The 15,076-nt window shown below is 34.7% G+C and overlaps 1 protein-coding gene across 1 annotated transcript; it reads right to left on the reverse strand.

Moving 5' to 3' along the window:
- Window positions 1-2,334: 2,334 nt before the first annotated feature.
- Window positions 2,335-3,814, reverse strand: LOC143604709 (trans-resveratrol di-O-methyltransferase-like). Its single transcript, XM_077081106.1, has 2 exons — window positions 2,963-3,814; window positions 2,335-2,699 (listed from the first exon to the last, which is right to left on the reverse strand). The coding sequence occupies exons 1-2, from the start codon at window positions 3,749-3,751 to the stop codon at window positions 2,415-2,417; spliced, it is 1,074 nt and encodes a 357-aa protein (XP_076937221.1). The 5' UTR covers window positions 3,752-3,814; the 3' UTR covers window positions 2,335-2,414.
- Window positions 3,815-15,076: the final 11,262 nt, after the last annotated feature.

Raw genomic sequence — 15,076 nt, forward strand, 5'->3', positions numbered from 1 at the left:
AAGGCGAGTTTGAAGAAGGCTCAGGATGAAGCTGCCCGACGGGACGTTGAGCTATCAAGAGCTCGGGTTGAGCAGGATAAGACTTTGGAGGTATGGTTCTCTTCTTCCCTTCTTGTTTCTTTACATTTGTTTACGGGACTTATTCGTTTTCTGGTATCTTTTGTTGATAGTTGGAAGCTAGTTTCAAGAGGGTGTGAGGATAATGAGAGGTTGAAGAGTGAGATTGAAGCGAATCGGGTTCATAAAGACAGGTTGATTGGGGATTTCAAGGAGAGGTGTGACAAGATGGAGCAGGCGCTCAATGGTTTCAAAGCTGACCGGGCATGGATGGTGTCTGAGGGGTTCAAGCTGGTCTTTGGACGGGCCCGATCTTGTCGCGATACTTGTTTGGTTAGAGATGCCATGATCCGGGCGGTCTTTTCTTCAGGATATCAAAGTGGTCTGAGGGAAGGCTACGAGTTCCGGGCAAAAGGCATTCCCCTTGCTGAGGTGCCCACTTATTCCGAGACTATGGAGTCTGAGGCTTAAGCGGCTTTTGTCACTTACATCACTTATGAGCCTCCGTTTCTGGAGCAGCTTTCCACCGTCCTTGACATATCGGTGGAGGAGATCTGAGCCATGTCCTTAGTGGTTGACCCCCCACTCCATCTCCCCAGGGGTGATCATGGATTTGCTCTTATGGCCACTGCTTTTGACGACCTTTCTTGCCTTTTATGTTTTTATTTACTTGTCATTTAAATGAATATACTAAGTAACGTAAACAAACAAAGGTTAATGAGTGTAAACATGAATGTAAATGAATGGACATAAAAGAATGTAAAGTTGTAAACAAACGAATGTTTATGAACATAAATGAACGAAAGAGACATTTGTTAATGTTCATTCGTTTAACCAAATGAGAAAAACTCTTAGTTCGTGTTCGTTCGTTTAGAGCAAACATAAATGAACTTCCCGCCAAATGGCTTACAAACTATTCATTGAACGTTTGGTTCATTTATCAAACCTAAAATGATCATATGTGAAACTATGAACTTTATATTTATCCCTATTTTTAATAGTATCATCTAAAATAATCAGGCATGAGTTAAAATGAAATTATACTAAAAATCAGAATCATACAATCATTTATAATATGAATTTTACTAATTCTGCAGAATCCTTATATGGTGAACATTGTGCTGGCGGGCCATGACAAAGAAACGTGCCCGTCTCTATACTTCATCGACTACATTGCAACCCTGCACAAGGTTGACAAGGCAGCGTTTGGCTACGGGTCATACTTTGCACTGTCAATGATGGACCGCCACTACCGGTTAAACATGACAGTTGATGAAGCCATCAAATTGGCTGACCAGTGCATTGAGGAGATACGGTCTCGGCTTGTTGTAGCCCCACAAAACTTTGTCACATTTCGGTTGAATATTTTTCTTCTATATTAATCGTTGTCTTGTTACTCCATTGGTTCTGAAATTTTATATTTTTCATACAAGGTTCACGTGAAAATTATACGAAAACAATACATGTGAAACATGCGAGAAAAATTTATGCGCAAGTTAATAGTTTCACTCACACCAAAGCTAAAGGCTCACACATAAATCAATTACATTATGTTGGGCCATATGTAACCGTAAAAATTTTTTGAACGACTAAATTTTAACACTTTACGAGAATTGGATCTCTGACCTCCCATTTCACACCCTCATCTCTCCACAAAAGTAGGAATGACATATGTAACCATAAATAAAGACTTCACATGCAAAGTTTTGAAATTCTTTTTTAACAACGTTTGGAACAACCCCCAATACACGGGTGAGTTGTTCAAAGATGATATGTCAACCGTCCATACCGATTTTGACGTTTTAGTCCTGACTCACTCAAAAACACCATCAAGGAGGAGACCTGTCACTGTGAGAAACCCTTGAATCATGTTTCCAACTTGAGACCTTAAGGCCCCCAATTGCGAAAAGTTTATCAATTAGTTATACGAAAAGTTATACACTTCATCTAAATAAGCATTTGCAGCATAACTTGTTAATCGCTTGTCTTCTGTCTTGACATAAACGCTACTTTTTAAATAAATGAAAGTTAATAATAATAATAATAATAATAACATAAAAAGAAATATAAAATTACCATTGTAATTAGTTGAAAAACAACTAAATTGGAAATCACTTCACATACTTCAGATTAATTCATTCTGAGGCAGCGTGTATGCAGCAGCAACAACATATGCATTTACATAGAACACGAAGAAGAACAACAACATTACAAAGAACCAAAAACAAGAACATTTATATTTACATAAAACATGACGATAACATTGATACAAAAGAAACACAAACAATAACATGCTAAAAAAAGTTTTTTATTTTTGTAGATGTTAACATCACCAAATATGCAGCAATGTAACTTAACTAAGGATAAACTTCAATGAGAGATCTTAAATCTAAAATCGGAGTTATTTTGTAATCACTAAAGCCAGCATCAAGGAATAGCTTCGCCCATTCTTTTTCGCTCCTCTCTCTTCCTGAAACCAAACTCATCATATGCATATCAAACAAAAGTTGAGTCTCGAGTAATTGATTCACAACCATATCTATGATGATTAATTTTCCACCATTCTCCTTGCTTGGAATCGCTTCTCTGCATCGCTTCAATATCTTCATGCATTCCGCGTCACTCCAATCGTGTAAAATCCGCTGTTTTTTTTTTCATAAGTGAAAATATAGATCAACGTAAGAGATCCTTGTACCCAACGAATAATCAACAAAAAAATTGTTCAAAAATTGGAATAAATTACATTAGTTAGACATATTAGTTGGGTTTTATTGTGTTATCTCTATCATAATTAGAAGAATTGATTTGATCATGTCTTTGTAAAATATCCTTATACATTATAACTTATAATACATCATGCCTCAATTGGTTTTTATTATTCAATAATATCAAAATATAAGAATACCTTAAGCAAAACTGCATCGCCGTTAGGAATGGCTTCAAACATGTCTCCACCAACATAACTCAAGTTATTACTTCCAACCAAACCATTGACTACATGAGGAAGATCAAAGCTGATGCACCTAATATTAGGAAAAGCTTTGGCAATAGCTTCGGCAACAGTCCCAGTACCGCCCCCAACATCAACAATAGAACCCAATCCTTCGAAAGCATTCCCATTGTGTTTAAGAATGATACTTGTAACAAGCCTTGCATCGCTAGCCATCCCTTCATTGAAGAGCTGATTAAGCTTAGGCTCTTGGCTTGCCATTTCCCAAAACATTCTCCCATAGGTTGTGTAAAATGGGGTGACATCGTCGTTTTGGAACCATTTGCTCATGTCTTGCCATGGATCCATCAACATTGGATCCGTCACGGCTAGAAAATAGGGCCTAATGCTTAAAGGTTCCCCCTTTAGAAGCAACCGTGAAGCAGGAGCTAGCAAATAGCCTTCTTCTCCCTCCCCATTATTTCCTAGTGTGGTTGACATATTTTGAACCACAAAGAAACCGGAGTGAACAAGGACTCGCATAAGCCGATAGACGAAAGGCGTTCTCTCCTTGTTTATGACGAGGGTTTCGACTAACTCGGAAAGCAACATAGGTGAACCATGGCGATGAATGATATCATGTATTTCTAGCTGAATTGCACATTTGAGTGCCATGGACTTTATATAGCTGAAAAGATGGTTCCATATGTGAGCTTGAGAATGAAGTAACTCATCTTTACATAGCTCACCATCTTGCATTGCCATCTCTTAAGTTTTCCTACAATATGTGTTGTGACATACAGACGTTGTCATTTGTCAATATATAGGGAAAAAAATGTGAAGAGATGTGATTAAGAATTTGAGATAAGACTGAATAATTCGTAAATTGTAAATTAAATTAAAGATCATTTTTTCCTAGTGTTCACAAATATTTAAGCTTCTTGTAACGTTTAGATGCTTAACCATCTACTTTAATATGAGAAGAGAAGTGTTTTCTCTTACCATGTGTAGTGGGAGAGTTATGGGTAAAGTTATGGCTCATAACTCTCCATTGCACCTCCCATCAATGTTATGGGTTCAAAGTTATGTACATAACTTTGAAGGGTGGTGTTTTGTGTGTGTGTGTGTTTTGTTATGGGTAAAGTTATGACTACACAATCTTTTTGCAAAAATCTATAACTCTGACTGGACGCCACATGACGTATAACGTCAAAGGGTGGAAAGTTATGACTACACATGGTCTTAGAGAATAGATTTCGTTTATTCTGGCAATGGTCCCGGCCACCAAATGTTTCTGCATGCAATAACGCTTATCCTTGAGTCCATCCGATGTAGGTGCTTCCAAATATCTTCACATGTTTCTGTAACGCTTTTATATTGATCTGACTAGGTTATGTACCCGTGTAGAACACGGGCTAAAATAAATAAATCTATTTAAGTAATAACACAACGTGAAATATAAAAAATATGTTCAACATATAAAAAATATAATATATGGTTGAATACATTACACAATACAAAATATGGAAATAAAAAGTTGAAAATTCGTAAATCTCTTAATATTTTTTGTATACAATATTTGTAATTTAATTTATAACTTTATTCTCCATATTAAAATTAGTAATTTCATTTTGCTTTTAGTTTCAACTCTAGATATGAAACACATAGTTGACCATGTGTTAAAACAGGCTTCTCAAAAACAAACAAAACATCTAAATTGATTAACCTTAGCTTTTACTAATCTTCATTGCAAAATAAACATAAAGTGAAATTTTCTTTCTTTAAAATTTGAAATTAATTATTTTATCTAAATTAATGTAAAAATCCGTTACATATAAAAGCTTAATATTATTAACTGTACCATATATTTATATAAAACTAAATAATATATTTATGTTGGTATTCAATTTTTTAAACCTGGAAATATTTATTAAAAAAGAAATTAATGGATTAAGAAGAAAAAAGAATTAAGTATAAACTATTAATAAAAAAAGAATATATATTTAATATGAGAGAGGGGTGGTAAAATTCTGTAAGGATCACTCATATGTAATAGCATATAGCATAGACTCGTGTAAAACACATGTTAGAATAACTACATAAATTTAAATAGTAACACAATGTGAAATACAAAAAAATATGTTTAAAAGATATAAATGTATAATATAAGGTAAAACAAATTACACATTACACAATGGAAATAAAAATTTGTTGAAAATTCATAAATTTTTTAAAAAAAAATTGTATAATATATTTGTAACTTTACCTCCATATTAAAATTAATAGTTTCACTTTATCTTTTGTTTCAACTATTTATAATGGAATAATGTGTTAAAACATGTTGCCACAAAAACAAACAAATTATCTAAAGCAATTGGCTTTAATTTTAATCTTCATTGCAAAACAAACATAAGTGAAAATTTCTTTCTTTGAGATTTGAAATTAATTATTTTATCTAAATTAATGTGAAAATTCTTTACTTATAAAAACTTAATATTAATAATAATACAACATATTTATATAAAACTAAATAATATATATATATATATATATATATATATATATATATGTTGGTATTAATTTTTCTAAACTGAGAAATAATTAATAAAAAAATAATAATAGATTGAAAAGAAAAAAAAATAAAATATAAAATTATTAATAAGAAAAAGAAATATATACTTAACATGAGAGAAATGGAAAAATTTTGTAAATCACTCATGTGTAATGTCATATGGCATTAAGACCCGTGTAGTGGACGAGTTAAAATAAATAAATTTGTTTAGATAATAACACAATGTGAAAAACAAAAAATATGTTCAAATGATATAAAGATATAATGCATGGTAGAATTAATTACATATTACACAATATGAAAATAAAAAGTTGTTGAAAATTTATATATCTCTAAATATTTTTTTGTATACAATATTTGTAATTTTAACCTACATATCAAAATTAGTATTTTTCTTTTGTTTTTTATTTCAATTTTAGATAATGAAACACATAATTTACTATGCGTTAAAACATGTTGTCTCAAAATCAAATCAAACCATCTATAGTGATTTAGCTTTTATTAATCTTCATTGCAAAACAAACATAAAGTTAAAATTTCTTTATTTGAAATTAATTATTTTATCTAAATTAACGTGAAAAATCTTTACTTATAAAAGCTTAATATTAATAACTAATGCAACATATTTATATAAAACTAAATAATATATCTATGTTTGTATTAAAATTTTAAATTAAAAAATAATTATTAGAAAGGAAAAAAGTTAATTATAAAATTACAATTAACAAAGAAGGAAATGTATTTAATGAGAGATGTGGGAAAATTTTGTAAAAACCTATCTTGTGTAATGCCATATGGCATTGAAAAACCCTTATTTATAATATAGTATAGATTTATATATTTATTATTGAATTTGAAAATAGGTGATCCTAGGCTTATGATACTTTTATTCTACTTCTCTGGTCATTTTTCTAGGACCTTTCTTTATTTGGAACGGGCACTACTACATAAACAGCCATAAGGTGCGGTGAATTTGGCCATTTGACTTGGAGTCTACAGTTGTGAATAAACATATACGTTACATACTTACATATATATACGACGTATATACTTATGCGCCTTATATGTTAGTCTATGTCTATATAGTTTGTATTTTTCTTTCTTGTAATTATTTCATTCTCTCTCCCTCTCTCTCTCGTTATATATATATAATAGACTAACATATACAACATATAATATATACACCGTATATAACATATACGCCGTACGACGTATATATATGTAACGTATATGTATATTCACAACAGTCTACACACAACACTTTCTTATAGTAGTTGCATAAGCAAATCAATATATATTTCCTCAAAATGGTCCCGAACAAAAGAAGAAATCTTTCTTTTCTTGTATTTTCGTTTCACGGCTTTAATCCCTTTTCACATATTATTTTCGTTCTTGGGTTTGCTTCCGCTATCACTGTCCTCACTCGGTATGTGTTGGTTCCTGTGAATCCATATCCATCTACAGCAAACAACTAATAAGTCTTGAACACAATACGCAAACCTATTAACACAAATCAGATGACCAATAAAAGCATATGAACACAACATAGTTAGATTATGAACCAGTCATCAAGCATTTTCAGTTTTAAACCACAAACACCGTATGTGAACCATTTATCAACAATTTACAGTTTTAACCAATATAAACACTTTTAACCATAAACAAAATGAATTGAGATTACGTAAGATTCATACATGAACAATGATTATGAGGTATGATTCATTATGAAATACATCACAGGGACGTTAGACCTGTTTTCTAATACCAGTTCGGTTTCACAGTTTTTGTAAATCGGGTACGCAGGTTACACGGGTCTAAGGCGTATCCTGCAAACCCTACCTAGTGTCCACATAGACGGCGCATCCGCACAAACATCGCCATGTGGAGGCATCTTGGGGTGTTAAGTTATGACGTGACATTGTTCAGAATTCTAAACTGGATAACTGCACATTGGAGGTGATGTTCAGTTTAGACCATATTCACAAAACTTAATGGAACTAAACATGATAAGTGGGCTCAGTGTAACTAATTTCCATTTAAGTTTTAAAACCAATTCAACCACAACTTTAATTATTTTTCTTTTTAAATTAAAAAATAATTTTTTTCTATTTGCTTTTTCTTTCTTTTTAAATTAACAAATAATTTTTTTTTCTACACTTTCAAACTTCAAACAGTATTATTTTAATAAAATAATATTATTTTCTTTTCTCAACAAAAATATGAAGCAATAGGATAATAAGTGATATAATGTATGCATGCATTGTACTAAATAATATGATTGTAGAAGATGAAGGAGACGCAATAACCGATTGGTCGGATGATGAGGGTGAAGAACTTGAACCAACAAACTATGGACCGACATTAGATTTCGGAAGACACTTGGCAAGATTCAGGAATATACGTAACAATGAAGCTCATCATGCGCATCAAAATGATTTAGTAGAGCATATATGGTCTATTAAACAATAGTCGGTTTGAGTGAGATAGAGTTTTTAATATTAGTTTATGTAACTTTTTTAGTTTATTTTTGCATGCGGTTGTTTTATTTATTGTTTATGTAATTTTAAATTTTTAATTATATGACTTATATTATTTATGTAAATTTAATTACTAGAACTTATTTTATTTTTAAATAATATGAAATAAAAAATAAGATACTTAAATAAAAGTATTTTAGTTTATAAAATTATTTTAGTTATTAGAAAGAAAATATAGGAGTAGGTGATTATGTAGAATATAGAGGTGTTTAATAATGGATGTAGTGTTGAAGGAAAAATAAGAGTTTTTGGTGTTTAAAAGTTAATGAGTGAAGATCTGATGTAGTAGCTAGTGTGACGTGCTCATCCACCATTGTGGATGCTAAGAGCAAATGTTCATTTTGTGAAAGTTGAAGAGTCAATTTTATTTCGGGGGACTTTTGACTTTTCATATATTTATTATGGGGATTTTTCTTCTATACTTTTATTATTTAGTTTTAAGTTTTTAAGAACTTAAAATTACTGTTTACATTTTAAGATCACATAACACATTAAAATATTCAGTTTTAATATTGGTACACAGTATGAGACTGATTTCGGGTAGTCGTGCGGGAGTCAAATAACACCATATCCATCTCAGATCCATGACAACTTGTGTAATCTCACACACAATCATGTGCCCGAACACATCCCATTACCCATCTCAAACATTTCAAGTAATTTTCTCTTTTTGTCTATACGTGCTATTCTAGTGATTCACCCGTAATAAGTTTTAGCCTTGATCAATGACTAAAACATAATGAGTCCTGTTGTCATATTAATTCTTCTTTAGACCTTTATCAAAAAAGACGACTACCGAACTGAAACTACCTTTAATAAATTATTAACATTTATTGAATAAAGAACTTTTTGCTCAGTTAAAATCTTCATTTGCAACCCCTTTTATTGTAATTTGGACTTGTGGGCATAATTTAAACTTTAGAATGCTTGAATTGAATTCACGTGTTCGTAGATTGTGACATGTAGAAAAACATTAACATTAATATGTCACGTTCTTCAAAGGGTCATTTAAAAACTATTATGTTGTCAAAATTTTGTCAACATATATAACATCACTTTGGCAAACCTTTCATTTGAAAGTAAGCAAAGGTGATATATAACCAAAAGAAAAAAAATAAATATTTCCTAAATATAAAATTAACCTTTACTCGTAGACAAACCTTTTACAGCGGCGACTTGTCGTCGCCAAAGGGCCATCGCTAACTTTTCTCATGAATAAAAAAAATATTTATTGAAAAAATAACTTTTAGTGACGACATGTCATTATAAAGTATGTATTAAAAATTATTTAATAAAATTCACCTTGTTGCAACGACATGTAAACAAAACAATTAAAAACTCAAAAACCTATATATACATGTATAATTTCAAAAACCTAAACGTAAGAATACACATATAGTAATACATAATACATATAAATACGTGTATGAAATTTCCAGTAAAAAGATTTTAACTTTCTAATAATATATTTTTTTACTTTAAAAAATAATGAAAACAGTTTCTACATGTCACTACAAGAAATTTTGTCTGATATGACGAACCTATAGCGACGACAATTGTCGTAGCTATAGATCACCTATCGCCACGACTTATCGTGGCCATAGAACTTGGCAAAAATTTTCCACGGTACACCCTATAGCAACGAAAAATCATTGACATAGAGTTGAGCGGGAGAGGCAAAATGTGAGTGCCAAATGAGAACCCTATAGCGACGACATATCGTCGCTATAGGTATTTTTCCTTTTAGTTTATCTTTTCTTTTATTTAGAAAAATAAACCAGTCACCCCTATTGCCACCCTTTGTCGTTGCTACAAGCAAAAAGCTGATTTTCTATTTCTTAATAGCTTTTAAAGGTATAACACTTTCCCACAAACACATCGCAGCTCAAACCCTCTCACTGTCGTTCTCACAAACTGAAGAAACACAGATCTACTCCACTTAACGGATCTTAGATCCAATAAGTCCACAGGGTAGGATACAATAACAACCAACAACGATATGAGCTCAATCTCCCAAAGTCCAGTGACAGAAATCTTCAAAAAAGACACCGTGAGCTCGTTACGGGAAGGACAAGAGGGGGATCTTCCCGTAACCACCCTCCGACGTGAGAATAAATACAGTACTAATGGAAAGAAAGTACTTAAGTATTTAGAGTAGATCGTGGGGAGTGAATGAATACCTCATGGAGATTGAGAGGGTATTTATAGCCGAAGAGTGTGGGAATGTGATTGGCCCAGCTGTCCCTTTCTAGAAGATGCCCTCATAACCGTTTGGACATGTGCCCTCATATAATAGATTGAGCTATATGTCCCATGTGCATGGTTATAACAACCTGGACACGTGTCTCTTTATGATAGGACGAGATAAGACTAGCCATGTGCTCGGTTATAACAACCTGGCCAGTTGTCCTCCACTCATTGGTTGGTAGGCCACGTATTTTCCAACAAAGGATCCTAGTAACTCTTCTAGAAGGTAATTGATTAATTACAGCTGTCCTGTGACATTGCCTTTTGTTCATCCTGACGGGCGAGAATGCTTCCCTGCGGATGACCTCTGAGGGTGTCTTATGCTTCCGCATTTGGTAACGTTATTCTTCCTTTACCGAGTTATGCGGGTGATCCATATGTCCCACAGGTGGTATATGAGGGGCGCTCCTCTGACCCGCAGGTGATACTTAAGGGTATTTGGGTCTTTTTGGTACCTACCTCTATAAGTTCCCCTTGTCCATGTTTCTTCCGCGTGAAGTTTTTATGCGGGTGAAATTTTGGACTTAAGATGTATTTGGGGGTTTTTGAATTTGCAAGTTGTGGTGGAGATATTATTACTTTTAGTGGAATGTGGATAACCATAACGATAGTACGATGTGACAGCTTGCATGCGCGTGAGTCAGAAGATGTGACGTTTATGCCGGCTGTCACTATACCCAACTATTCACCTTTTTGACTTTTTCAAATTTCCCGCATGACGTGGCAATTTGTTACTGGACCACTGCTTTCTCTTTCTTCTGCCATAACTCTCGTCGCATTAACTGCGATGAGTATAAATATGGGACTTAACCATATTTTTGAAGTTTTATCTTCGTTTTTTCTTCATCTTCCTTTTCAAATTCTTAATTGAACCTTTGGATATCTTCAAGATTGCTTGTTGTTTTCCCTTTACTGTTGGTCCCATGGCTAGGGATCAGAGATCGTTAATTCACAATATCAATGTTGTGGAGATTAATTGGAATAAAGCCGAGTACAAAGAATTGCTTCGTACTTATGGCATTCCACCGGAGTGGGGACCGGAGTTCCCCTCTGCCGGATCTGTTGCCAGCAGGCCACCTGCCGGAAAGATGGCTATTTATGCCAACTATTTTACTCATGGGAATCTACGGTTTCCGATAACCAAGTGTACTTAGTGCCTATGGGATTCATCTTTCCCAATCACACCCACTTACGCTTACACAAATTAGGCATTTTGAATTTGTGTGTAAAGCAAACGGGATGGTACCGCGTGCTGACCGATTCCCGGTCTTCTACAGTATAGTCAATCGTGGCAGGTGGTTTAGAGATGTTCCGATATCCGGAAGGATTATTGGAACTGAGCCTACTGAGGGCTCTGAAGGATGGCAGACCCGATTCTTCTGGCTTTCGGAAGATGTGGTTCCGACTGCGATGGTCCGGCGTCCGGCCAATGAGGCACTGCCCGATGTCGTTACAGCTCCCCATGAGGGCCAAGAGTGGTTCCGCCAATTAATGTTGAATCCCTCTCCAATGGGAGCCATTCGGGAGGAAGCTCTAGTGTCGGCGGGTAAGAGCCGTCTCTGGCCATATCCTGACTTAGAGCCAATTTTCATGGATGTGAACGAACGTAAGCTTTATACATTTTGTTTGAGTTTTCTATCTTGTAAAACTTTTTTTTGATATTTCCTTGTGTATGTGTCTGGTGAAGTTTCTATGATCAATGCCCTGTTCGACAATAAGGGCTGCCCCCAAAAGAGGATCCGCGGCGTGAAGGATCTCCCTGTTCTGGACAAGACTCGGGGAAATTTCTTCTTTACGACCAAAATGCGTGAGGAACCAATAATTTCGGAAGCTATCTTCCAAACGAGTGCATACATCCTCAACCCTCGTCCGCTTAATACTCTTACTTCTAACGGGCTAATCGTGATTTTATCCTCGAGTGATGAATCATCATCCGGAGAAGAATTTGATTCTGATGATGCTTCTGAAATCTCATTTATCGCACATGCGTTAGCAGAATTGGAACGAAATAGGAAGCTTCAGTTCTCCCGAGCAAGTGATGCGGGTGTGAGCCGCACAGATGTTGAGGGAGGACCAGCAACGAAGAAGCCACGGACGCACCGTCCAAAAAAGTAAAGACTCTGCCTTTTTTATAGGATTAAGGGAATATCCGTTAAGTCAATAGAAAATTTTGTCCTTCCTTTTCATTCATGACTGTACTTAAAGTTTTATTTGTTGTGTGCAGAGTTAACTGGGCTGCCGGTGGGAGTGTGTCTTCCGACAAACCTTCGTCTTCCCCACCGAAGAAAGAAAAACCATCGTCTCCTACTCCGAAAAAGGAAAACGAAGCCCCTATACCTCCTCCTGAGGATGTTCCACATTCATCTCCTTCTCCCATACTCACCTCAACCGTGAGTGAGTCTGGTTCTAAGGGGAAAGAGCCTGTTATAACTGTTGAGGCGCCCAAGACTCAAGAGTCTCCGTGTCCGTCTTCTCTTCCTCCTCCCGAATCTTCACCCAGGCTCTCTGTTTCTCCTTCGCCATTTCTGACGAGTGAGGAGGGGGTTTCTCATTCACAACGATCACCATCGGACTACTATGGAATGAGGAATCCTGGGGAGGATAACCAACTTTATCTCCAAGCATGGACCTTGGTATAGGGATCACGTTTCTCGGATCCTGATGTTTGTACCGAATATATCAACCAAGGGGTGCCTCCCGCCGAACGTTCATTTCAGCGTGGATGGCCCCGCTACGAACTTGGTCAGAATTTCTCATCCGTCCTAACCAATACTGTGGCTAGCGGGCAAGAAATTCTGCGAGAATGGAGATCAATGGGGGAGAGGTGGGGTGAGATGACCCGAGCCACTGATGAGGCGAAGAAGGAAGCTAATGAGCAACGCTTGGCAGCCAACACTGCCAAGTGGAAACTATCCGATGCCGAAATCGCTTTTAGGACTGAAAAGGATAAGCATACAGTCGCTGCCCGTCAGTGGGAGGAAGCTTGCAAGAAACAGAATACTGTCCTCCAAGCTGCCTGAGACGAGGCTCAGAGAAAAAAAGAGGATTTGGCCAAGGCGCTCGATGCTAACTCGGCCTTAGAGGCCCAAGTGACCCGCCAAGGTACCATTATTCAAGGCCTTGAGACGGAGTCTAAATTGCAAAAGGAGCAGGCAGAGCCTATGGAGAAAAGAGCTACTGATATGAAGTCCGCCTATGACTCGCTTTTGCAAGCGCGAGAGGAGGCGGATGCCCGTGCAACTGAGTACTTAAATTGTCACACCCCAACCTACGACGGAAATGCCGTGGCGCGAACTGATTGTCACAGCTCTCAAGGTACTATCACGCAATATTAAATGTGACGATATCTATTAAATTTAATTAAATAACCATACATCAAAGTCACCAAAGTGCATGAATTAAAATTTAAACAAATAAAACAAAATTTCATATTCTAATTCTTGTGTCTTCCTATCTAGCATATAACCTACGTTTTCTTCAAATACAAGCTTGAGAATCACATCACACGATAACCTGCATATGCGTTAAAAATACAATAGGTTTGTCAACACAATGTTGAGTGAGTAAATCACCAGATTTGAGACACTATATAATAATAAGTAAAAGTGCAAACTGTTCCTGTGAGATATACAGATAAGCCGTAGCACATAACAATCAAACAAGTATAAAGAAAGCAAACCATAAAGTAAGGGCTAAACCAATCTATATAAATGGACATTGGTTACCAAGCAAGGACTAAACCGTTGCCATAAAAATGAACATAGGTTTCCGAAGTAAGCAATAGCATTCAAATAAAGCAAGTAAGAAAATAGCAAGTAAGGCAGACTGATAAACACACAAGGATAAACAGTTGCGTTTGAATACTATACAATAGAAAATATCTACGAACACATATGTCCCCAAAACGGTTAAAATAAGTAAAAGAGGGGAGTGAAATACTCACCTTAGTAAATAAGCAAAAGATAAGATTCGACAAGAAAGATAAAGGTAGATCAAGCTCTTCGGGAAATACCGACGAGATATCCTAAAAATAATTGAGGAAATAAATACGAATAGAATAACAAAGCTAAACTAAGTAGAATTACGGGATTTGACGGAAGTGAAATCTTACGCAAGTTAATTATCACTTTAGTTTATTATTAATTTTATTACTTTCGATCATCACATTTATTTATCATTTTTATAATAGAGAGCATATCTTTCATAAAGTTATATTTATAAATAAAAATACTTAAAAATATTCATAAAACTTTATGGTTTATATAAATAGATTTGTTTATTTAAATCTAAAAATACGTTTAATGTATTTATATATATTTCTATTATTAATAAAGATTTCTTTTTTTTTAATCAAATATCATGAATAATAAAGGATACATATTAATTTTTATACATAATACATATTCATACATATATTCTTATACATATACAAATATATACATTTAAATATGGTTTATAACATAGATTCGGAAAAGTGATTGGTTGATGTATCGATTTTATAAAGATACTGATTATTCATGAGTTTTATAATATTTGAAATACTAATTATTGGCTTAGTGTGATTAGTTAATAATTAAAGAAGTAAAACCCAAAAATAAAGCAAACAAAACGGCGCTGGGAAGGTTCGAACCCACGCCCCCAGCGGCCGTAAGTTTTAACAAAGCCGCCCTAGCCATCTGGGCTAGGGTGTTTAGTTGAATACAAATTGAATCAGTTTATACTAAACCAAATAGA

Source organism: Bidens hawaiensis, unplaced genomic scaffold, assembly GCF_021521415.1.
Source record: "Bidens hawaiensis isolate Kalapana, Puna unplaced genomic scaffold, B.hawaiensis_p1.1 tig00066281_1, whole genome shotgun sequence".
Taxonomy (NCBI): domain Eukaryota; kingdom Viridiplantae; phylum Streptophyta; class Magnoliopsida; order Asterales; family Asteraceae; genus Bidens; species Bidens hawaiensis.